The following is a 24,756-nucleotide window of genomic DNA, read 5'->3' on the forward strand; positions in this document are numbered from 1 at the left end:
TTCCTGAAACACTACATATTGGGGAATGGGGGAGAGGGATTCCATAAACTACTTTCCCCTTTACCAGGCTTCCCCCAGCTGTGCCTAGAAGAGGGTGATGCCATTGTGAGTCTGGTAAGATCCAGACGAATGCTGGGCAGTCATACCTGCCCAGTTTCAGCATGTACAAGCTTCATGAATGTACTCCAGGGAAAGGTGATTGGAGCAATGCAAAATACTGCAAAGAATTTACAAAAAAATTAAAAAATTAAACTTTTTTTTACTGAAATAATGACATAAAATTATCAATCACACATCCAAACCACAAACATTTGCCTCCATATCCTCTACCTGCATAAAAGCATATATCACAGGCTTTCAAACCAAGCATGTCCTGATCCGAATGCAACAACAAAAAGTTCTCCAGTACTTGTTTGGCAATCCTCTGAAAGGGTTAAAGCACTGTACTTTATGACATCTTAGCTGTACAACAGACTGGCATAGTTATAGTACACTGGAAGATGTAGATGTGTGGCATCAATAATTAATTTCTCTGTAACACTCAGCTACCCATACTATGGGTATCAATGTTGAATCTGTACAATGAGTATGGTTACATTGTCGGCAGCACCTCGCCGCACTGCTTCATTAGCAAGGCGATGGCAGGCAGATTCATAGCGGGTATCCATGTCTCCAGGATCCTCTTCTGCCTGGGCACTTTCATCCTGTGAAAAACGATACAGAAGGAAAGTCAGCAAGGTGACAGCTAGAGCTGAAATTCATATTTCACAGGCTCTGAATATTTACCTGCACTTGGCTTAAGATGAAGTTTACAGCTTCTTCAGCTGAGAAAGCTTTAAAAAGACCATCACAGGCCAGCAAAACAAACCTGCAAAGCAAACATTAATATTTTGTTAAACTTGTAACTTCTTCAGTGTCTATAATAGAGAACTGGACAGAGTACCTCCAGCCACTTCCTGTTTGTACAGACAGCTGTGTGGTAACACCATATACTACTGTATGCAGGCAAAAGCGTCAACCAGCCAGCAATACTGACAGTGTGAGGTAGGAGCAGAGGTATTTAGCATTATTGTCAGTGGCAAAGCTTTTTGTGTCAGCAAAGTTGAGCTGGACCAAGCCAAGTGTCAAAGAGTTTAAAATTATTCAATCCATCTTGCAGAGAACTATCAAGCATTCTAGAAGTGTTTTCAATGGTTCATAAACACAACTAAAACACATTATAACAGATATAGGAGTGTTAACCTCCTGGCACTGACAGCACGCAAATATGCGACCTCTAGGCAGGTGGGTCTTGGCACTGAATGGCCACATATTTGCGTGCAATATTACAAAAACAGATGTGCCATTTACTTGCAGATAACAGAGATCTTTCCGATCATGCGACCGCTGTGACAGCCAATTATGGCAGTCACATGATCATAAACCCTGCCCCGCCAGCCGGAATCTGAAACCCGTTAAAGAGCCGGGAGGCGCCAAGGGATTGATAAGTATACCAAATAAAATCTATAAATAGCTGCGCTAACTAATACATCAATTATTTGTGCTCAAATCAACATATAAAACACAAAATATCCAACCAAATAAAGTTCCAAACAGTAAAATTCACCACCACTGTGATATGTGCTCTAAAAACAAAATTTACATTATTATCAAAATAAAATGTCCATTGAAAAAGTCACTCAGTGCCAATAGTGATTTCTTGCATGTAATCGCTTACGTGGCGATTCACCCAGGTTAATCGTGACTACATCGGCCACCTTCCAAAGTTCATACTCACCAGAAGGCAATATAGTTAGAGCCTGGTCAATATGTGGGTCTTTAGTCCCCTGTGGTACCAGATATTTACAACGGTATTCCTCTGTGTTCTATATTCACTTCACCAAGCTCCCCTCTCATGCATTAATGTAATCAGATAAATAGCCATCATTGCGCAACATGCAAAATGTATTCAAATAAAAAAATCCATAGAAAGTGGTTTCACTCACATTTAAAAGTGCCCTTAGAACGGCAAGTCTATCCAGCAATCCGCTAAGCCTGTAATAACACTGATTGGTCCCATAGAGCTGGCGCGTGATTCAAACCTCAGTCTCAGTGTGAGTCAGGGTTAATGAGTATAGCTTTGCTCTTTATAATCAACACACGTGTGAACAAGTCCTTACTCACGCCGAGTAATCTTCTCTATTTGCATGCAGATCTGGAAACTTTATTATTGTCCAAACTGAAAAATGGGCTGCGGAAATCTGTGTCTGATAATGCTTATCCTCCCCCCCCCCCCCCCCCCCACGATAAGTTAGAAGAGAACTAATGAGGCCTTTTTTAGCACAAAGACCAGAGTGTGATCTGATTTAGTTTTTATGAAAAAAATTTAGATTTTTTTTTTGACCTGACTAATATGAAACTAAAATAAAAATTCTTTCAGTTCTGCAAGATTACAAAAGGTCAAGTTGATTGAACTACCAAACGGCTCCTTGTATCTAAAGATCTTCTCACCTGACTCCCTATACAATGCTACCAATTACTATGAGAGCTCAAGCAATGAGCTCCCCCACTCCTTTTACTGTACTCTTCGTGATGTAAAATTAAAGAATAAATAAATCCTGCAGACAGTTGGTAAAAAGGTAGTAGATGTGGAGTTATACCTTACATTAGGATGTCTTTTTTTTTACCTGTCATTGTCAGTAAGAGGACACCTTCTCACATCTGGGTTGTTGATTACACCACATCGTTTGAACTGTCCATCTCCGAGTGAGCGAGAAACCTCCAATACACCCAAAACCCTGCCATTTCTGTGGAACGACATTGCAAAAAAAAAAATAAAAAATGATTTCAAATTTTATTAAAATATGATTTGAGAGCACTAGAACAAATAAAAAACAAATGGCTGACTGGAGGATGTCTGCTAAATTTCTTCTACAAACTTCAGGATGTCATGTGATGTAAAGAAGCGAGTTCTTATCGCCACACTTAAAAAGAAAATCCTGCCATCTTAAAGAGGAACTTGTGTCATTTTTGAAAATATTAAAAGTCAGCAACTATAAATTCTGTAGCTGCTAGCTTTTAATACACAAATGCTTACCAGTCCCGGTGTCCAACAAAGCTGGTTCTTCACTGTTCAAGGAAGCTGGCTGTGACCAAGGGGCCTTTCACACATACGGGACCGTATGTCCGCATTTTCATCCATCCGCTGTGGATGAAAACGGGACATACATTGGTCCCTATGTGATTGCGGGTGTCAGCAGATGACCATCCGCTGACACCCATAATTGTCCGCCTCCGCAAAGATCTGCATTTGCGGACGGAAGAAAATCCTATTTTTTCTTCCGTCTGCTGAGCGGATCGGATGAACACGGACACACGGTCCATGTTCATCCGATCCCCCATAGGGGTGAGCGGAGGAAAGACAGGGCGGTCCCTGCACAGTGTGCAGGGACCGCCCTGTCAGCTCAGCAGGGATTTTACGGAGGATCCCCGCTGAGCTTTTGCGGACACACGGAGCGGATCATTACTGATCCGCCCGTGTGAAAGGGCCCTAATTGCTGCGTCACAGCCGGCTCCCCAAAGCACATGCACGAGATGTGATGAGACTGATACCGCAGCATCCTGAAAACAAGTAACTTGTATCCCAGGAGGCTGTGAATGGGGGGGGGGGGGTGCAGAATGCAACGTTCGGTACTCTCGCCTAGGAAAGAAAAACAAAAGTGGAAGTGGAAAAGCCAGTACATGTCAGAGATGGGGTTTGTACTCCAAGAAAAAGAAAAAAGAGGGCAGAGAAGGGGGAGGATGAACAGAACTTCCCAATTTAGGTGAAGTTCCACTTTAAGTTAGTGCAGTAGTGATTTAGCAGAAATGCGGTCAATTTGTCTTTTAAAGCTATGTGAGATTCTGATGGAAATTGTTTTTTGTATTTGTAGGCATGCAGTTACAGGAAAAAAAAAAAGTTGAGTTCATGCATTGTGAGGTTCCATAAGGCAGAGTAAGATAGTGTGAAGTCTTCTGTGAAAGTGATTGCAGCAGGGAGGCATCTTGCTCTCCATATGTTGGTGAAATTTTTTCTGCAAATTTGACCCTCGGGCAAGGCAGCAAGTGTAGTGTGGCTTAGACTGATAACTGCCTGGCATTTCACAGAAATTGCTTATTCGGCAGAACACTGTACACACCCCAAAGGAAGAGGCTCCTCCACCCAGAAGAGAGATGTGATGGGATGATTTAAGACAAACACTATTAAGTAACACTTAAGAGGTGTCAGATACAATCTGCCAATTTAATCACCTATGGGGAGGCTTTACACTTTTGTAATAACAAGGGAGGTTATCCTATGTTCATTCTGTATGGCTGAATTGAGTGTGATCATGCAGGGATGTAAACTGTTCATTATAGCAATAGTGCAGCTCACCTCACATTTCCCCCTGCTTTTTGTATCCTCATCCTTTCTTCATACTGAGTGGGATTATGTTCTCTACTCAAGCTTAATACAGTGGGCCTCTGAGTTTCCTCATTCATCCTACACATTATTGCCTTTATACAACAAGAGAAATCAAGATTACAAAAGGATATATAACATTAGACATCAGGCTACCTATGGGCACAACAAGACTAAGTATAGTGTGTGTCTTTCATTGGTTGGGTCATTTCTTAAATAAGCCTCACCAAATATTTAATTTGTTACTCCTGTCCCCCCAGGCAACAACGTGCATGTAGTCTCTAGTCATCAGCAAGCTTATCCCCTTCACCGCTGTCCAATCTAGCAAGGAGACAAATATTAAACTAGCAGGGACTGACATCACTTGTCTTGGGCACCAGGTGCCTCACTGGAACAAGTGACACACCACTGGATAAAAACAGGCGGTGTGTCAGCTCACTTGTTCCAGTCCCTCTAACTTCAAGCAGTGATGGGCTCAGTTGGATTGGCCACCTGGTGAGCCAACTTCATTGGATGGCAAGAGGCAGGCTTCAGAGCTGTATAGCATCTTTGGCTGCTAGGAGAAAAGCAGCCAGCATTGACATCATTGGCTGCTAGGACAGGACACACAGTGCCATACATTGCTGTGGTGCAGGCAGCCCACAGCATAACTTCCAAGGATGCTGTGTCCTAGGTGGCGAATTCAGCCAAGTTTGCTTGAAAACACAGAGGTGGTGGAACAGGTGAACTTGACATGTGTGCTTATTGAACAGGGGGCAGTGACAAGTGAGCTCTGCCTCAGCCCAACAATAGTAATGACCAAACATTCTAGCAGGGGAGGAGCAGAGAAGCTTAAAAGCAAGAAACAGAATTTACCCACCCCTTGTACTTATATTTCTCTTTTCGATAAATCATTCATTTCAGAACATCCTCTTTAAAGACCCCCATTGCAAGTAGACCATTACATAAACACACAGATGGGCTCACCTAGCTGTTTGGTATGTTGAATTACAAACAAATACAGTGGCAAAAATTATTTGATTCCATGCAGATTTTGAAAAATTGCCCACTTACAAAGAAATGAAGGGTCTATCTTTTTTTATCATAGGAGTAAAATAACTATTTGATCCCCTACCAACCAACAAAAATTCTGGCTACCACAGACTGGCTACCAAATGTGCTCATGTGGTACACAGATTAGTCCTGTCAATTTAGGAAGGTGCTCCTAACTACAACTCGTGAAAAAAACGACACCTGTCCTTTGAATCTCTTTCTTCCATTCAAACCTCACCATCATGACAAGACCAAAAAGCTTTTCAAAGGACATCAGGAAAAGGATTGCAGACCTGCGCAAGGCTGAAATGCACTACAAGACCATCAGCAAGAAGCTTGGTGAGAAGCAGACAACTGTTGGATAAATTATTTGCAAATGGAAGAAATACAAAATAACCATCAATTGCCCTCGTCTGGAGCTACATGCAAAATTTTGCTTCATGAGGTAAGGATTATCACGAGAAAAGTGAGGTATCCTAGGGCTGTTACTGATCAAAAATTTTCTGTTCGATTAATCGTTTTTTTTTAATCGATTAATCGACTAATTTCGATTAATTATAACGCACATAAACATCCAACTACTTTTAGCTGATCTCCTTGCAGGCTGATTCCCAGTGCAGCTACCAACAAATGGAAAAATGGATAGCAGGATACAAAAAACACACAAAGGCAGCGCTCGATGGGAATAGCATTAAAACTTTTATAGTCTTCAAGTAGGTAACCAAATATTGCACTGGAGATAAAATCGATTGTAGCTACATAAACTGTAAAAATGGTGCGAGTAATACCAAACGGTACCAAAAGCAGTCATAAAAACATGTAGCCAAGTATGATACTGGTATAAAAATGTGTACAACGATACCACTGCTGAATCCAGATGAGGAGAGGTTAACATCAGTCCGTCGGCATGTAGATGTCCCATGAAGGGAACTATCACAACTCCCAGTGGATGGTTGTAGAATCCCAGGTTGATAGAGGGAAGTGATCGAGGAAAGTGTAACAGCCCTTGCGTGTGGCAGATAGTAAGGTCCTGCTGGCATGCAGATATGAAGGCACAGCAAAGGAGCCCTTCAGATGGACACGGCAAGCCCTGCCGGTGTCCGTGACTTTACTGGATCTCCAACGGAACTCCCTGAAGGCCCAGAAGCCGGCAGAGAGGTGAGTACCAATCAAAAGAATTTTAATCGATCAAAAAGATTTTGATCGATCAAAAAAATTAAAGATTAATCGATTAATTAAAAGTTAATTTGCACAGCCCTAGTATCAACCCAGAACTACACAGGAAGAGCTTGTGAATGGTCTCAAGACAGTTGGGACCACAGTTACCAAACAAACCATTGGTAGCACAATATGTCACCATGGATTAAAATCCTGGAGCGCTCACAAGGTCCCCCACCTCAAGAAGGCACATGTACAGGCCCATCTGAAGTTTGCCAATGAACATCTAAATTATTCAGAGAAGGATTAGAAGAAAGCGCTGTGGTCAGATGAGACCAAAATTGAGCTCCTTGGCATCAACTTGACTCTATGTGTTTGGAGGAAGACATTTTTTTGGCTATGACCCTAAGAACATCATCCCTACAGTCAAGCATGTAGGTGGAAACAATGTGCTTTGGTGCTGTTTCTCTGCTAAAGGTACAGGCCGACTTTGCAGCATTGAAGAGCCAATGGATGGGGTCATGTATTGTAAACTCTTGAATGAGAACCTTCATCTTGCTTTTTAGAACACTAAAGATGAGTCTTCCAGCATGAAAATTACTCAAAACATACCGCCAAGGCAACAAAGCCATGGCTCAAGAAGAAGCACATTAAGGTCATGAGTAGCCTGGTCAGTCTCCAGACCTTAATCCTATAGAAAATTTATGGAGGGAGCTGAAACTTATGCCCCGTACACACAATCGGTTCATCCGATGAAAACAGTCTGATGGATTTTTTCATCAGATATCCGATGAAGCTGACTTTCATCAGTCTTGCCTACACACCATCAGTTAAAAAAACAATCGTGTCAGAACGCGGTGACATAAAACACGACGACGTGCTGAGAAAAATTAAGTTCAATGCTTCCGAGCATGCGTCGACATGATTCAGAGCATGCACTGATTTTTAACCGATGGATTTCCCCACAGACGATCGTTTTTTTCTATTGTTTTTTTAACCATCAGATAATTTTAAAACAGGTTCTAAGGGCCAGATCCTCAAAAGGGATACGCCGGCGTAACTGCTGTTACGCCGTCGTATCCCTGTTTCTAACTATGGAACTGATCCACAGAATCAGTTTTCCATAGTTAGGCAGAAGATCCGGCATGTGTAAGGGACTTACACTGCCGGATCTTAGGATGCAGTACTGCATCCGCCGCTGGGGGCATTTTGTGTCGAAATGCCGCCTCGGGTATGCAAATTAGCACTTATGGAGATCCACAAAGCTTTTCAGCTTAGTTTTTTTCTCCGTAAATTTTAGTTTGCAAACGCAAAATTAGGGCTGCTTTTACAAAGTGTAAACTGTTTACACCATGTAAAAGCAGACCCTTCTGTCTAGCGACGCGATTTTTTTTTTGTTTTGAATTTTTTTTTTTTCGCCGTATCTTTTTTTTTTTCGACGCAACTTTATTGACCCGTCGCGATCCACAAAGCTTGGCGTAACGTAATTTCACACTATGCACGTCGGGAAAATGACGTCATGAGCATGCACAGTACGGCCGGCGCGGGAGCGCGCCTAATTTAAATGGGAATCGCCCCCATGAAAAGAGGAACGCCTTGCGCCGGCGGAATTTAAGTTACACAGCCAAAAATTTCTAGGTAAGTGCTTTGTGGATCGGGCACTTAGGTAGAAATTTTAAGGCAGTGTAACTTAATGGGAAAATTTACGTTACGCCGGATCTTTGTGGATTACCCCCTAAGTTTTTTCACCGATGGGAAAAAAACTGATGGGGCCCACACACGATCAGTTCGTCTGATGAAAGCGGTCCATCAGACCGTTTTCAGACGAACCGATTGTGTGTACGCGGCATCAGAGTTTCCAAACAAAAGCCAAGAAACCTTAAAGCGGTAGTTCCCCCTCCAAAAAAGTTTTACCCTTAGTCCGATGCTCATTTTGTCTAGGGGAATCGGCTAGTTGTTTTAAAATCGACGCTGTACTTACCGTTGTAGAGAGCGATCTTCTCCGTCGCTTCCGGGTTTGGTCTTCGGGGATGGGCGTTCCTTCTTGATTGACAGTCTTCCGACAGGCTGCCGACGGTCGCATCCATCGCGTCATGATTTTCCGAAAGTAGCCGAACGTCGGTGCGCAGGCGCCGTATAGAGCCGCGCCGACGTTCGGCTTCTTTCGGCTACTCGTGACGCGATGGATGCGATCGTCGGAAGCCTGTCAATCAAGAAGGAACGCCCACTCCCGAAGACCCATAACCGGAAGCGACGGAGAAGATCGCTCTCTACAACGGTAAGTACAGCGTCGATTTTAAAACAACTAGCCGATTCCCTTAGACAAAATGAGCATCAGACTAAGGGTAAAACTTTTTTGGAGGGGGAACTACCGCTTTAATGATTTTAGAAGATCTGTAAAGAAGAGTGGACCAAAATCCCTCCTGAAATGAGTGCAAACCTGGTCACCAATTACAAGAAACGTCTTACCTCTGTGATTGCCGACAAGGGTTTCTCAGCCAAGTACTAAGTCATGTTTTGCTTGGGGATCAAATACTTATTTTACTCACTAAACTGCAGCTCAAATTATAACATTTGTATCATGCGTTTTTTTCTGGATTTTTGGTTGACATTCTGTCTCTATCATTTAAAATACACCTATGATAAAAAGTATAGATCCTTAATTTCTTTGCAAGTGGGCAAACTTACAAAATCTGCACGGAATAAAATTATTATTTCCCCCACTGTATCTAACCTTTATATACTTACATACTGTATTTTGTAAGGTTGAATAAAGACATTCATTCCATTCTGTTTAAGCTGAGAGTGTGCATGCACCTGCTTTGCATATTCCTTTACATTGTGCTCGCTATGAAACATATGTAAAAGCTTTTAGATTTTTTTCCTTTTTTTAACGTATCTATACTCTTTTTTGGATCACATCGTGATGCTAGTGTTCACTGTGATTCGTTTGTGCATATAGTTCTATATACATAGTTTATATGGGATTAATAGAATATTAAATATTTTATATGTGAAGGATAGAAGAAAATGTACAAATGATATCCACTTTGTAACACTTTGAATGATTTTTAAATTTTATAATGCTTTTCATTTATTTCCCCTCGTTGTAAGTTTAACGATTGTTTAGATGATAGATTTGTGCAATTGATGTATTTGAGGTGGGTGCTTACTTCCAGTAATTGTGCAGCGAGTAGGATGTCTCGTCTTAGTTCACAATTGTGCCGATCCACTTGCTTCCGCCCGCCACCTGGCATTGTTTAAACACTCTATCAGGCTACTGCGACTGCGGCGGACGTACGCGAGTATCTCTGACGTCGCAAAATAGGCGGGAACAATGCATATTAAAAGCCGGTTGTTGACACTTGGAGTCACGCCCTCAGACAAAGTCAGGATATGACAAATGCATCAGGGCGTGACTCTTTGTCAACAAAACGGAAGTGACAAGTGCGCTCCACGGACTAGGAACCCGGAAGGACGCAAAAGTGTCGGAAATAGGGCTAAAACGATTAATCGATATTATCGATAATGAAAATTCCCCGTTCTCCTAACTCTTTTCTGGGGGATGGGTGGAATAGTAGTGCCCCATCATTGGTTTTCCTGGGGGGGGGAATAGTGCCCCTTTGGTGTTCCTGGATGGGGGAAGGAATAGTGCCCCTTTGGTGTTCCTGGGTGGGGAGGGGAATAGTGCCCCATCATTGGTATTCCGGGAGGAATAATGCCCCATTATTGGTGTTCCTGGGAGGAATAGTGCCCCAGCATTGTTATTCCGGGAGGAATAGTGCCCCAGCATTGGTGTTCCCGGGAGGAATATTGCCCCAGCATTGGTGTTCCCGGGAGGAATATTGCCCCAGCATTTGGTGTTTCTGGGAGGAATAGTGCCCCAGCATTGGTGTTTCTGGAAGGAATAGTGCCCCAGCATTGGTGTTTCTGGAAGGAATAGTGCCCCAGCATTGGTGTTTCTGGGAGGAATAGTGCCCCAGCATTGGTGTATCTGGGAGGAATAGTGCCCCAGCATTGGTGTTTCTGGAAGGAATAGTGCCCCAGCATTGGTGTATCTGGGAGGAATAGTGCCCCAGCATTGGTGTATCTGGGAGGAATAGTGCCCCAGCATTGGTGTATCTGGGAGGAATAGTGCCCCAGCATTGGTGTATCTGGGAGGAATAGTGCCCCAGCATTGGTGTATCTGGGAGGAATAGTGCCCCAGCATTGGTGTATCTGGGAGGAATAGTGCCCCATCATTTGGTGTTTCTGGGAGGAATAGTGCCCCAGCATTGGTGTTTCTGGGAGGAATAGTGCCCCATCATTGGTGTTCCCGGGAGGAATAGTGCCCCATCATTGGTGTTCCTCGGTGGAATAGTACTGCTGCAAAGTTGTGTAATGTTAATGTTAAACGTTTTTTAATCTGCCGTTTGAGTGTAACACTCAGTTTTTTCATTATTACTGTTAAATAAACGAAAAAATTCCACATTACGTTTTTTTTTAATGATTTTATCCGATTAATCGAAAAAATAATCGGCCGATTAATCGATTATAAAAATAATCTATAGTTGCAGCCCTAGTCGGAAATTTAGGCTTCTGTTCCCAGTATGTCCGAGCGAATACATTCACACACACACACATCTACATTGCCTGATAACTTTCTGGTACGCACATGTAAAGGGGGTACTGTTGGGGTTTAAATAAACTTTTCAAACGGTACTACTCTATGTGAGATTACATTTTTTCAGATGTGATTGCGGACCATATACCAAGCAAGGTTAATTGGTGGACAGTGCAGTACTAACGACAGATGGTTATGATTGACTCTATGTTCATCTGATTCTTACGTCTGGTGAGTGCATCCCCCAAAGAGAACTCCCCCCCCCACGTGGTGAACATCTTTGGGTGAAAGGAGCACAGTGCACAGATTGACGAATAACCACATCCATCCTCTCCTGCACCACTACTGTTTCCTATATGTGACACATATAGAGAACTTTCAAACGGGTGTTTGATTGGAGCGCTGCTACAGTGCTATTTTTGAACCCTGGGACTTTGGGAGTTTTAATAATACTGTTTTATTCATATCTATACTCTCCGCTGATGCCACCTATTGAAGGAGGGAGTTCCACATCCTTACTGCCCTACCAGTAAAGAAAGCCTTAAAACACTTAAGATTGACTGAATTCTCATCCAGTTTCATTGTGTGGCCAAGTGTATTTTTTAGAGACCTAAGACTAAAACGTTTCTTCCCAATGCTAGTCACCATTCAAGGTTTTTGTACCTCTTAAGCATCTCTTCTCCAAGGAGAATCAGTTTGTTTGTAGTAGTTCCTCATAACTGAGGAGCTCCAGCCTCTTAGTAGTTTTGCTGCTCTGCTCTGGACTCTCTCTGGTTTAAAGGCATCCTTCCTGAGGATTGGTGACCAGAACTGGACACCATAATAGGATTTTTATAACAGCTTACCTGTAAAATCCTTTTCTTTTGAAGTACATCACGGGACACAGAGAAGCATAGTAATTACTATGTGGGTTATAGAGAGTACCTTCAGGTGTGGACACTGGCACGCCCTTAAGGCAAGAAGTTCCCTCCCCTATATAACCCCTCCCATACCGGGAGTGCCTCAGTTTTGTAGCAAGCAATAAGTGTCCCAAATACCCCAAAAGAGGGGCGGGTGCTCTGTGTCCCGTGATGTACTTCAAAAGAAAAGGATTTTACAGGTAAGCTGTTATAAAAATCCTATTTTCTTTATCGTACATCACGGGACACAGAGAAGCATAGTAATTACTATGTGGGACGTCCTAAAGCAATGCTATGAGGGGAGGGAGACCCCAAGAAATAAGCCGGGCGCCATCAAACATGAGGAATCAAACTGCAGCCTGCAGCACACTGCGCCCAAAGGCGCTCTCCTCATTCTTTCTTATGTCCAATTGATAAAACTTAGTGAAAGTATGGACAGACGACCATGTCGCGGCCTTGCAGACTTGAGCCATGGAGGCTTGATGATGCACTGCCCAGGAAGTACCCACCGCTCTAGTGGAATGTGCTTTAACCTTAAACGGGGGAACCTTTCCCCTCAAGCCATAGGCTTGAGTAATGACCTGCCGAATCCATTTGGAGATAGTGGACTTCGACGCTGCCTGCCCACATCTGGGACCTTCTGGCAGGATAAACAATGTATCAGTTTTCCGGACCTGAGCAGTAGCCTTAAGATAGATCTTAACTGCTCTTAATACGTCTAGCGTATGTAAAGACTTCTCCCTTGCAGAACTAGGCTCTGAGAAAAAAGACGGGAGAACAAGATCCTGATTCAAATGAAATCTTGAAACAACTTTAGGTAGGAAAGCCGGGTGGGGCCGTAGGACCACTCTATCCTTATGGAATATAAGGTACGGTTCCTTACAAGACAAGGCCGCCAACTCCGAAACCCTCCTGGCGGAGGTTATGGCTACCAAAAATATCACCTTCCTGGTCAGAAGGACCAAAGGAATATGAGCCAAGGGCTCAAATGGTTGTTTCTGTAAGACAGAAAGGACCAGATTCAGATCCCATGGACACAAGGGAATCTTGACTGGTGGACTAAGCCGGATCACACCTTGCAAAAAGGTTTTGATCAGGGAATGTGTAGCTAGTGGCCTTTGGAAAAAAATCGATAAGGCCGAGATCTGGCCCTTAATGGTGCTTAGGGCCAACTTCATGTCCGCCCCTAACTGCAGAAACTCCAGAATTCTGCCAATGAGATACCTCCGGGGATGCCAACCCCTGGTCTCGCACCAGGCCACATAAGATTTCCAAACTCGGTAATAGATAAGTCTGGATGCCGGTTTTCTGGCATTAATCAAAGTAGATGCCACCGCATTAGAGAGACCCCTTTTCTTTAAGATATGGGACTCAATAGCCAGACCGTCAAATTGAGAGACGGTAAGGAAGGATGGAATATTGGCCCCTGGGACAATAGGTCTGGCCGAAGCGGCAGGGACCACGGTTGCCCCACGGACATCCTTACAATGTCCGCGAACCAGGCCCTTCTGGGCCACGCTGGAGCCACCAGAATCACTGGTCTTCCTTCCGACTTTACCCTGCGAAAAAGACGGGGTAATAATTGCAGCGGAGGAAACGCATACATTAGGGAGAACTGATCCCATGGGAACACCAGTGCATCCGTGCCGTAAGCAAGTGGATCCCTTGTCCGGGACAGAAAGTTGCCCACCCTTGCATTGAACCTCGATGCAAAGAGATCGACATCTGGTGTTCCCCACCTCTGACAAATGCTCTGGAAGATGTCGGGGTGAAGAGTCCATTCCCCTGGAAGCACCTGTTGGCGGCTTAGGTAGTCTGCTCGCCAATTGTCTATTCCCGGAATGAACACTGCAGATATGCATGGGACATATTTCTCTGCCCAGGTCAGGATTCGATTCACCTCTCTTTGGGCTGCACGACTTCTTGTGCCCCCCTGGTGATTTATGTATGCCACGGCAGTGACATTGTCTGATTGAATCCTGACCGGAAGACCCTTCAACCTGTCTGACCAAGCTGACAGGGCTAGATAGACTGCTCGAATTTCCAGCAGATTTATGGGTAGAGACCTCTCGGAGGCTGACCATTTCCCCTGGAGAGACAAACCTCCCAGGACTGCACCCCAGCCTAGCAGACTGGCGTCCGTGGTCACAACCTGCCATGTCACGGGAACAAAGGACTTCCCCTTTAGCAGGTTCCGGGGAACCAGCCACCAACAAAGGCTCTGCCGGACTGACCGGGAGAGAGACATAGGGAGATCCAAGGCTTGAACCTTTTTGTTCCAAGCGGACAGAATGGCATGTTGAAGCTCCCTTGAGTGGAACTGCGCAAATGGGACGGCCTCGAACGAGGCTACCATCTTTCCCAGTAACCTCATACAGAGGCGAATGGGAGGCTGACGCTTTGCTTTGACTAGTTGAACTAGTTCTCTTAAAGCCTCGAACTTCCTTTGGGGCAGGAAGACCCTTTTTAGCTTTGTGTCTATGAGTAGACCCAAATATTCGAGCCTTTGCACAGGCATTAAGGCTGACTTGTCCAGGTTGAGAACCCAACCCATGGATTCCAGAAATTTTACGGTTCTGTGTACCGCTGAGTTTAGATCGGCCACTGACCGGTCTACTACCAATAGGTCGTCTAGATAGGCTACTATGGATATGCCTTGAGACCTTAGATAGGCTAACAGTGGAGCCAATACTTTCGTGAAAACACGAGGAGCGGTGGCCAGACCAAAAGGTAAGGCCACGAATTGGAAGTGGCGCTGATTTACCGCGAAGCGAAGCAGCTTCTGATGGTCGAGAAAGATAGGAACGTGCAAGTATGCGTCCTTTATATCGATGGACGCTAGTAGTTCCCCTCCTTGCATGGAGGCCACCACTGACCTGATCGATTCCATCCGGAATGATTGGACCCTTAGGAACTTGTTTAAGGCCTTGAGGTCCAGGATGGGTCTTACATCCCCGTTTGGTTTGGGGACGGTGAAGAGATTGGAATAAAACCCCAAACCTTGTTCTTCCACTGGCAGCTCTCTGATTACCCCTTGGGATAACAGATGATCTAAGGCCAATGCTAAGGACCTTCTTTTGCCGAGGTCCTTTGGGACGTTCGAGGTTAAGAAGCGTGGTGGAGGAAATTCGCTCAACTCCAGCTTGTAGCCCCCGGAGACCGTAGAGAGGACCCACCTGTCTTGGATCCTGTCTAGCCAAGCCTCCGCAAACAGCTGAAGTCTTCCCCCCACCCGGCTGAGTGGGGGAGAACCTTCATAATGCTGACTTAGTTGCTGGCTTGGCCTGTGGCTTACGGTTCCAAGGTTTTTTGGAAGCCTGAGGCTGGCCCTGTGGCTTCCCACCTGCATTGAATCGTCCAGGAGGCCGTCGGAACTGCCTGGTACCGAAAGTACTAGGGATAGGAGAGGAGGATCGCTTAAAGGAGGGAGGACCCCTAAACCTTTTCTTTACTGGCAACAGTGTACTTTTGTATGGGAAAAAGGTGGAAATAAGGGCCGTCTAATTGAGCCACCCCCACTGCGCGTAACTGGAGAATATAAGTGAAAATATAGTGATATTGATAATATAAATAAATAAATTAATAAATAAATATATGTGAGCTGCTGCTCTAAAAGTTAAACAATCAAAATGTAATATGCAAATACAGTGCTACCTGATGTGAAAAAAGGTATCAAATGTGATATTAAGCAGCGCTCAAGAGAATCAAATAAAAAAACACACATATAATATTGCTAAACTATTAAGTGAAAAATAATGAGTGATCCACCCTCTATGTGAAACAATATATCAGTGTCAAAAAATAGGTGTCAATAATACACCCAAAATAACAACCCAACCCAACCTCTGGCAGAGGACTATCATAATGGATACTACTCTCAACAGCCTTTTTTAGGGCATCGGGGGAGGGGGGGGAGAGGTGGGACTCCGAGGAGGAACTCACAGACCAGGAACAACAAAGGAGGAGACAAGCATGTCGTTCCGAAATTTCCGCAAAGAGGACCAGAAACATATCAAAGAGAAGACGTGGATGCAGGGCAGGCCGAAGGAAACAATCCCAAAAAAAGAATGAGGGAGGTGGAACCACAGGAATATACAACCTGAGTAAGGTGACGTTGAGCCCGAAAGAGCTCAATATCCTCAACACGGGTTTAAAGTGTGCTCCTAGAAGAACAATGAATAAATTTGACGTCTATATAGACACACACAAATTTGTCAGGACTCTGAATTTGAAAAAATACTTCTTGAGCCACCCTGTCACGTCTTCTATGAAAAGTACCAGTGTGGCAACGAAAGTTGACAGTGGACTCAAGAATAAATCCTTATTTAATCCTCAGATTTCCAATAATCATTTTATAGAGGTTTTTAAACAGTTGGTACTCAAAGACATTGAGGAATTACCTGTGAAGAAGGGTGTGAATCCCCGCTATATTAAAGAAGGTATTGAATCTTTGGAGGATAAGAAGAATGTTGTGATCCGACCAGCGGACAAAGGGGGAGGGGTGGTGGTCCTGGATAAGGAGTTCTACTGCACCCAGTTGTCCAATATGCTGAGCGATACTTCTACATATAGAAAACTAGCATCAGACCCTACCGAACCATACAAGGTACAACTTGATGCGTTGGTAGATTGGGGCTATCATACTGGAGCTTTGAATCTGAAAGAGAAAAAGTACTTAGCTCCCTCAGCGTGTAGGATACCGGTGATCTACACTTTGCCTAAGATCCACAAAAATGAAATTATCCCACCTGCCCGACCAATAGTTAACGGGATTGGATCAGTCACAGCCAGATTGGGAGAATACCTTGACAGATTTCTCCAACTGAGTGTTTGCACAACCAAGGCGTATCTGAAAGACACCACCGACCTGCTACAGTCCCTAGACAAAGTGAGCATCAGGCCTGAAACAGACATCTTTTTGGTAACAGCTGACGTGGCATCACTGTATACCATTATTCAGCATGATGATGCGGCACTGGCGTTGAACTGGGCACTTAGCAGGAGGGATGATATACCGCATACTCAGAAGAAATTTATGGGACATGTATTAGAGTTCTGCATGTCCCATAATTATTTCTGGTTCGATGGCTCCTTCTTCTCCCAGCAGGTTGGCGTGGCTATGGGGGCAAAGTTTGCCCCCAGCCTCGCCAACCTGTTCATGGCTGAGTGGGAGGACAGGCATGTTTTTCATAACCGGAGACCCCAATTATTATTTTATCGGAGATTTATAGATGATATTTTATTTATATGGGAAGGATCGCAGCAAGATGCACTAAAGTTTCTGGAAGACCTCAATAGTAATCCCAACAACATTAAATTGGAATATACAATTAGCGGAAATATGGTCAACTTTTTGGATGTCACTATCCAAAGAGAAGCAAATAAACTAAAGACTAAAGTCTTTTTCAAGCCAACTGATCGTAACAGTTATTTGTCCATTAATAGTGGACACCACCCAGCATGGATTAAAAATATCCCTAAGGGGCAATTTTTAAGAGTTCGTCGCAATTGCTCAGATGCCAATGATTATCTCTCACAAGCACAAACACTGAAGAATAAATTTGTTCAGAAGGGATATGATGAGCCAGCTCTGAACACAATGATTGAAGAAATTGCTGCTATCCCTAGAGAAAAATGCTTAGAGAAGAAGGTAGAACAGCCAAATAATAACCAACACCAATGGGGCTTCCTGTCTGGGTTTCATGCCCAATACAGGGAGGTAGAGGCTATCATCAAGAATCACTGGCACATCCTGGGGAAGGACAGACACTTTGCCGAAATACTTCCGAGTCAACCACGATTCATCTATAGGAGGGCTCCTAATTTCGGCGACAAGGTGGTCCGCAAGATTCTAGATCCCCCAGATCAGCAGGCCCTCAGAATAGATTTCAAGGGGTTCTACTCGTGCAGGAAATGCATTTGTTGCAGAACTGTGCAGATAAGTAATAGAGGAAAACAACAGGTCATGAGCAGTGATGGGAAGATTTTCTCTATTAAAGAATTTATCACCTGCAACTCTTCTCATGTAGTATATTTGATTTGGTGCCCATGTGGACTACTTTATGTAGGAAGAACTAAGAGGTTATTGCGGATACGAGTGGCTGAACACCTGGCAAACATAAAGAAGGGCTTTGATTACCACAGTGTGTCAGTCCACTTTAAGGAAAAACATAACAAAGATCCTTCGCTAGCTCAGTTCTGTGGCATTGACTGCGTACACCCTTCATGGAGAGGTTCAAACAGGGTGAGAGATCTATCGCAGCGAGAAACTCAATGGATCTTTCTTTTAAAAAGTCAATTTCCGAGGGGCCTCAACATAGAGTTGGACGTGAACTGCTTCATAAGTAATGTTTAGACTAGGAGCAGGTTTTAAGGTGTACATATATATAGTATGGTCATGAATTATGTTGGTACAAGGGGGCCAGACAACTGGGCCACCCACTATGATCATGGGCTCTGTATGACTATATAATTAAATTTTTGTTATGCCATGCATATGGAGATGATGAAGTTCACCCACTTTAATTTGAACCATTGCATGTCTAAACTTGCCCATATTTATGTATATCTCGTTCAAAGTACATGCCCCAGTGTAAAATCGTTTTCCAGTTTATAGAATCTTTTTTAAAAATAATAATTTTTATATGTGTATGTATATATGTATATATATATATATATATATATATATGTATGTGTATATGTATGTATGTATATATGTGTAGACATTTTTTATTCATTTTGATTACCACCATTTTATTGAAATTTTATGATGGATAATAATATATGCAACTCTTCAATATAATTTTAGGAATACCGCCTATACTATATGTATTTAATTCAGTTTTATATATATTTATGGTTGATTATGTGTTTTTAGATTTTGGAATAATATATATTCTTTTTTAGATTCATATAACCATGTAGTATGCTCTCACTTTAGATTAATGAGAGATATTGTATTTTGTGTTTCTGACTTTACACTGTTAGATCGTGTTTGTATAGACCTGGAGGTGACTCGTGGTCATGGGGACACCCGAATGGCTGTTAGTTATTTCTTAGAGGGATATCCCCCTTCTTTCAGTTTGCAGTACACTCTATGCTTGATGGGTGTCATACACCAGTTTCACCACTGGGGTTAGACACTGTATCGAATATAGGCAGTGGGAATGGGTGTCATACACCAGTTTGACCACTGGTGATAGACACTTCATTGAATACAGGCAGTGTGATTAGGTGTAGTACACCAACGTCACCACTGGGGGCCTCCACCTCGCACACATGATTATGCTGCTCTGTTTGGTCAGAGCTGCACACTTGCATGCCAGCACAGCTGAGTGGGACGTTTGTCCACACAGCTGATGCTTGTAATGAACGGAAGGCGTGCACCAATGTGCAAGTGAGGGGGGGACCTTGGCAGCTACATATAGCGGCATGTGACATCTGGTAAGCATCCCCATGATTAAATCAGTATGATGAAACATGTCGGGGCGTGGGTACTAAGTTACAACCGCATACCTTAAACTGAACTGGTCGGGCGTGGAACGGTCCATCTGTCACCAATATAGTCATCTGAAGAGCGACTCCAGTACACCTTCATAGGGCTGTGAGTAAACCTGGGCTATTTGTTGGTCCGCCGTGACCACTGGTTCACCTGGAGGAAAATTTTTGTTTGTGTTTACACCGTGTGATGTTTGGATTTAATCACTGCTTATGACAAGAGTCATTTTTGTGAGTGCATCTATTGGGAGATTTTTAGTGTTTTTATTAAAAGTTGTGTTGCAATATCACACTATTGTGCTCTCTCTCTTCATTATACATGTGGCTGTCATCTTGGAGTTTTTCCTTTTTCCAACGGATCTCCATTTATTTAACTGAGTGCTCCAGTTTCCAAAGAGGGAGTTCCATCAATTAAACTGAGTGGTTCAGTTAAAAAGCCTGTGTGCCTTAACACGAGAGTGTCAGGCCGTTTATTGTGGTGAGTTTGCATTCTGATGGGTGGTGGAATCACGCAGTCACTGTGGTGTGGTGAAAGCACTGTCTGAAGATCGTGAAGGGATTTCTTCTGTTCTCCATTTATGAACTTCATTTACGTTCACACAATCAGTTTATGGATTTTTTTTTTGCCAACCTGTTATTTTGGGTGTATTATTGACACCTATTTTTTGACACTGATATATTGTTTCACATAGAGGGTGGATCACTCATTATTTTTCACTTAATAGTTTAGCAATATTATATGTGTGTTTTTTTATTTGATTCTCTTGAGCGCTGCTTAATATCACATTTGATACCTTTTTTCACATCAGGTAGCACTGTATTTGCATATTACATTTTGAACAGTGTACTTTTGCCACTGGAAATTTTCTGAATGTAAGCATCCAGATCTTCCCCAAACAAACGCTCTCCATGAAAGGGAAACCCCGCCAGTAATTTTTTACACGGGGCTTCAGCAGACCAGTTCTTCAGCCAGAGTAACTTGCGCATATGAACTAGCGAGAGAGTGAGACGTGAGGACTGCTGAATGGAGTCCTTAATAGCATCTATGGCAAAACATAATGCTCTGGGAAACTCAGCCAAATTCTGGGCCTGTTGTGCCGGCAATTCCTTTAAGACCCCTTTAAACTGGTCCTTCAAGGCCTGGCAAATCCCAATAGCCGCAATTGCAGGCTGGGTTATTCCTCTCGCCGAAGCAAAAGAGGTTTTTAATAAAGTCTCTAATCTCTTGTCTGTCGGATCTTTGAATACCAGAACATTGTCTACTGGACAGGTCAAAGATTTGTTTACGCAGGACACAGCTGCGTCAACCTTGGGGATGCCCCATTTTTTAGTGAATTGTTCCTCCATGGGGTATAAAACCGAAAACTTCTTAGGAGGAAGAAAATATCTATCTGGATGTTCCCAATCCTTGTAGATAAGCCCTTCCAGCAGGGGGTGAACCGGGAAGGAATAATTAGCTTGAGGAGCTTTTAAGGAGCCTAAAGATGAGACTGCACTTGAAGCTGGTTCTGAAAGTGGCAACTTGAAGGCCGAACGGACCATTTCAGTGAGGGACTGGACCAACAATTTTTCGGATTGCGATGCCGAAAAGGGTTCTCCCAAAGTGGAATCCTCAGAGTCCACTACTTCCAGCTGACCTTCTGCCAGATCTCCAGAGGGTAAATCAACCTCTTCTGAGGATGCATGCCCCACATCGAGTGACTCCTCAGAGGGAGAGGGGGACCTTGTGCGTTTTTCCCTTGAGAGAGAGGATGCAATCAAGGTCGCTAATCTCTGCTCCAGACCCCCCATAGCTGAGGCCAGAGCCTCCTGTGTCACAAAAACTGGAGCAAGTGGGACAAGGGCAGAACAGGCATCTGACAGCCCTGATGGTTCACCCTGGGCCTCCTTCAATTTTTCAGGAGAGGAAGCAGCCGCAGGAGCATGCCGAGATCCTCTGAGCCAGATGGCGATCCCTTTGCTTTTTTGCTTCTAGTCCCTGAGCCTTTAGCCATGATAAAGCTGAGGTTCTCACAATAGTTGCAACTACTTGCGAACCTATAGACCAGCACTGACGCTGCTATTTGATGGTTGGCAAGGTGCAGAGCCCACTATGCGCCTTAAGCAAATGTCACTGTCCACCATCAGTACTAAATACTGAAGTATGTGCACAAAATCTCTGTGTCCACCGTCAGCCAGAACCAGTTAGGTGGACTGGAGCATATAAGGACTAGGTGTATCACCTGACCTGCTCTGTCCTGTAATCTCAAGTCTCATAGAGAACAGCTGAGATAGACCCCCTGCGCGCATGCGCACGCGCGCGCCGCTGTTAGGCGTGCACCACGAGGCTACGCGCGCACACGTAGCCGCACGCGCGCACATGTCGTCACACGCATCTCACGGAGCACGCCGCGCACATTCGTGCGCATTGGAGCAGCGTACAAAAATTTCATTTGTGCGCGCGCGTGCGCCTAAGACACATCAATGTCGCGCGCGCATGACGCTACGCGCCATGCATGAGGATGGAACCCACAGCTCCATGTGAGAACCAGGTAAGCCAAGTGAAGCCAAACATTTTGGACAACTTTTCTCTGCTTTTAACCTGCACAGGAGGGGCTAACTACCTGACTAGAGATACCCCTCCTCCCCACAACACACAGGACCATATAGGAGAAGCACAGACAGTTAGCTTTAGGCAAACATAATGGCTCAAAATAAAGGAAGGTTACTCCTAGGACCAAGTCCTGAAGCACCTTCACTTACCTGATCCAACGCTGCAGGACTCTGCATAACAGACAGTCCAATCTTCACCCATCACGGAGAGCAGCGTCTATAGACCTTCAGGGACCGGGGTCCATGGACAGGAACACCACACCCCTGGACCCATATCGCACCCTGTCAGTAAACTTTTGGTATTAGAAAATTGACCAAAGTACTGAATAACCAGGATCCAGCTCTCAAAGAGAAGCTTACAGGCCAAACCCCGTTCTTCTTAACCGGGGCCCGGGTACCGTCCACTTTGGCTCAGAAGCACTTTGGACGGATCCGGATTTCATGGAGGCTTTTTACATCCAATATGGATCCCTCCAGTGGAGCTCCTTGGAGCACATGTTCACTCGTGACCAACACCTTAGACACTGGCAAAAAAAACTGAGGCACTCCCGGTATGGGAGGGGTTATATAGGGGAGGGAACTTCTTGCCTTAAGGGCGTGCCAGTGTCCACACCTGAAGGTACTCTCTATAACCCACATAGTAATTACTATGCTTCTCTGTGTCCCGTGATGTACGATAAAGAAATTTAAGATGTGGCTGAACCAGAGTTTTGTAAAATGGCAAAATTATAGTTTTAAACCCTTGGGTAAATACCCTACTAACGTATGCTGGTAGTCTGCTGGCTTTGCTCACTGCAGCTTAGCATTGCTATTTCTAAGTCTGTCATCTACTAGGACCTGCCAGACTCTTTTCCCATTCTCGACCCCCCAGCGTGCAACTTGCATATTTTTAGCTCCCAAGTGCATTACTTAATATTTTCTAACACTAAACCTCATCTGCCATTTAGAAGCCCCCCCCCCCCTATTTTATTCTACCCTCTGGACACGCTCCTGCAACCAGTTTTCTATCCAAGTTCATACCCTGTCATCAATTCCAAAAGAACCTTATTTTTTTAATTATTTGTTGGGTACTGTATAATGCCTTGGCCAAATCTAGATACACTACATCTGCAGGCCTATCTCTATACAAATTACAGCTCACCTCCTCATAGAACATTGAAAGGTTGGTCTGGCAATAACTGTTCTTTATAAAATCATGTTGGTTGCTACCAATGATACTATTTTCATCAGAAAATTCTTGGATCATCTTATCCAAGTTAATTCCCTTATCATTCCTTTCAATAGTTTACACACTATTGATATTACGCTGACTGGTCAGTAATTTTCAGGTATTTATCTTAGCTCTTTTTTGAACATTGGCACCACATTTCCTTTTTGCCAATCTGCTGGTACCATTCCAGTCAGTAAGCTATCCTTAACATCTTCCTTAGCGGGCCATTATAAAATGATGCCGGCAGGAATCCTCCCTCTATCCGGGTGGACATCATATGACGTCCTTTCTTCCCGGCAATCTAGGGCGCCCGCGGCACCGCCCGTGACCCGGTGCGCGTGCCCAGCGCCCGCGATGTCCGCCGGGCACCCGCAATTGCCGGTGATCACAGATCCCATTTCCCTGTTTTTCCTCTCCGTGAGACGATCGTGGGTATCCCCACATACATAGAGTTCGCAGGACCTGTGGTCGGACTCACGGTGGGCGGCGCACGCGCCCACAATGCCGCTTCTTAAAGGGGAGGTACAGGTACGTCCATCTGCCCACAGGAGCCATTGTGTCAACGTAAATAGTCGTGCACTGGTCCTGAAGTGGTTAACAAAAAAACTAAATTATAAACAAGTCTGGCAATAACATGGTTAAAGTGTTACTAAACCCATTAATATGAAAATAGTTCATCAGCCTTTATACACAATGCAGAGGATTAACCCCTTAAGTTCCACAGTGAGTATAACAAGCATGATATGATGCATATACAGACATAATTTACTATTGTGGGTTTAGTATAACTTTAAGTTCTTTGAGAGGTTTTGGGTGTAAGCCATCTGGTCCTGGTGATTTGTTCCCATTAAGTTTTTCTAGTCTTCTTTGAACTGGTTACTAACTACCGACTTGTTTATTATACCCACTGTTAGCTAAATTATCGATTACTTCCACATCTGCAATCAGGTCTTTGTTATTAGTAAGTCCAGCAAAGCATTATCTCCAGTTGGGTCTTCCAACATTTGACTTGTGATACTGTCCTGCATTACATTCAAGAAATGACGACCTCTAGCTGAGTGAACAGTTTCATCTGCCTATTAAATATTGGGATAGTTGAAGACCCCCATGATTATAACATTGCCCTGCCTCCCCACCATCTATAACAGTGAAAGTAGTTTGGTCTCCTCCTCAATGTTAGGGGGCCTACTGCATACACCTACAACTATTTAAAAAAAAAACACCCTTTGAAGAGCCAACCACAAAGACTCCACCTTCACACCAGCCATGTTATCCCTCATATTCACTATGAAGTTATTCCTCACGTAAAAAACTAAATTATGTAGCATACAACCATAACAACGAG

General features: G+C 43.9%; 1 protein-coding gene across 2 annotated transcripts in view; it reads right to left on the bottom strand.

Moving 5' to 3' along the window:
- Positions 1-239: 239 nt before the first annotated feature.
- Positions 240-24,756, bottom strand: part of LOC120936527 (ILK associated serine/threonine phosphatase) — a 48,373-nt gene continuing 23,856 nt past the window's right edge. For both annotated transcript variants that reach the window (XM_040348961.1, XM_040348962.1), the window contains exons 7-10: positions 4,394-4,515; positions 2,667-2,786; positions 787-868; positions 240-704 (exon numbers count right to left, since the gene is read on the bottom strand). In XM_040348961.1, the coding sequence (XP_040204895.1) occupies positions 564-704; positions 787-868; positions 2,667-2,786; positions 4,394-4,515 (465 nt within the window). In that variant the 3' untranslated portion in view covers positions 240-563. The remainder of the gene's footprint in view (positions 705-786; positions 869-2,666; positions 2,787-4,393; positions 4,516-24,756) is intronic.

Source organism: Rana temporaria, chromosome 4 (assembly GCF_905171775.1).
Source record: "Rana temporaria chromosome 4, aRanTem1.1, whole genome shotgun sequence".
Classification (NCBI taxonomy): domain Eukaryota; kingdom Metazoa; phylum Chordata; class Amphibia; order Anura; family Ranidae; genus Rana; species Rana temporaria.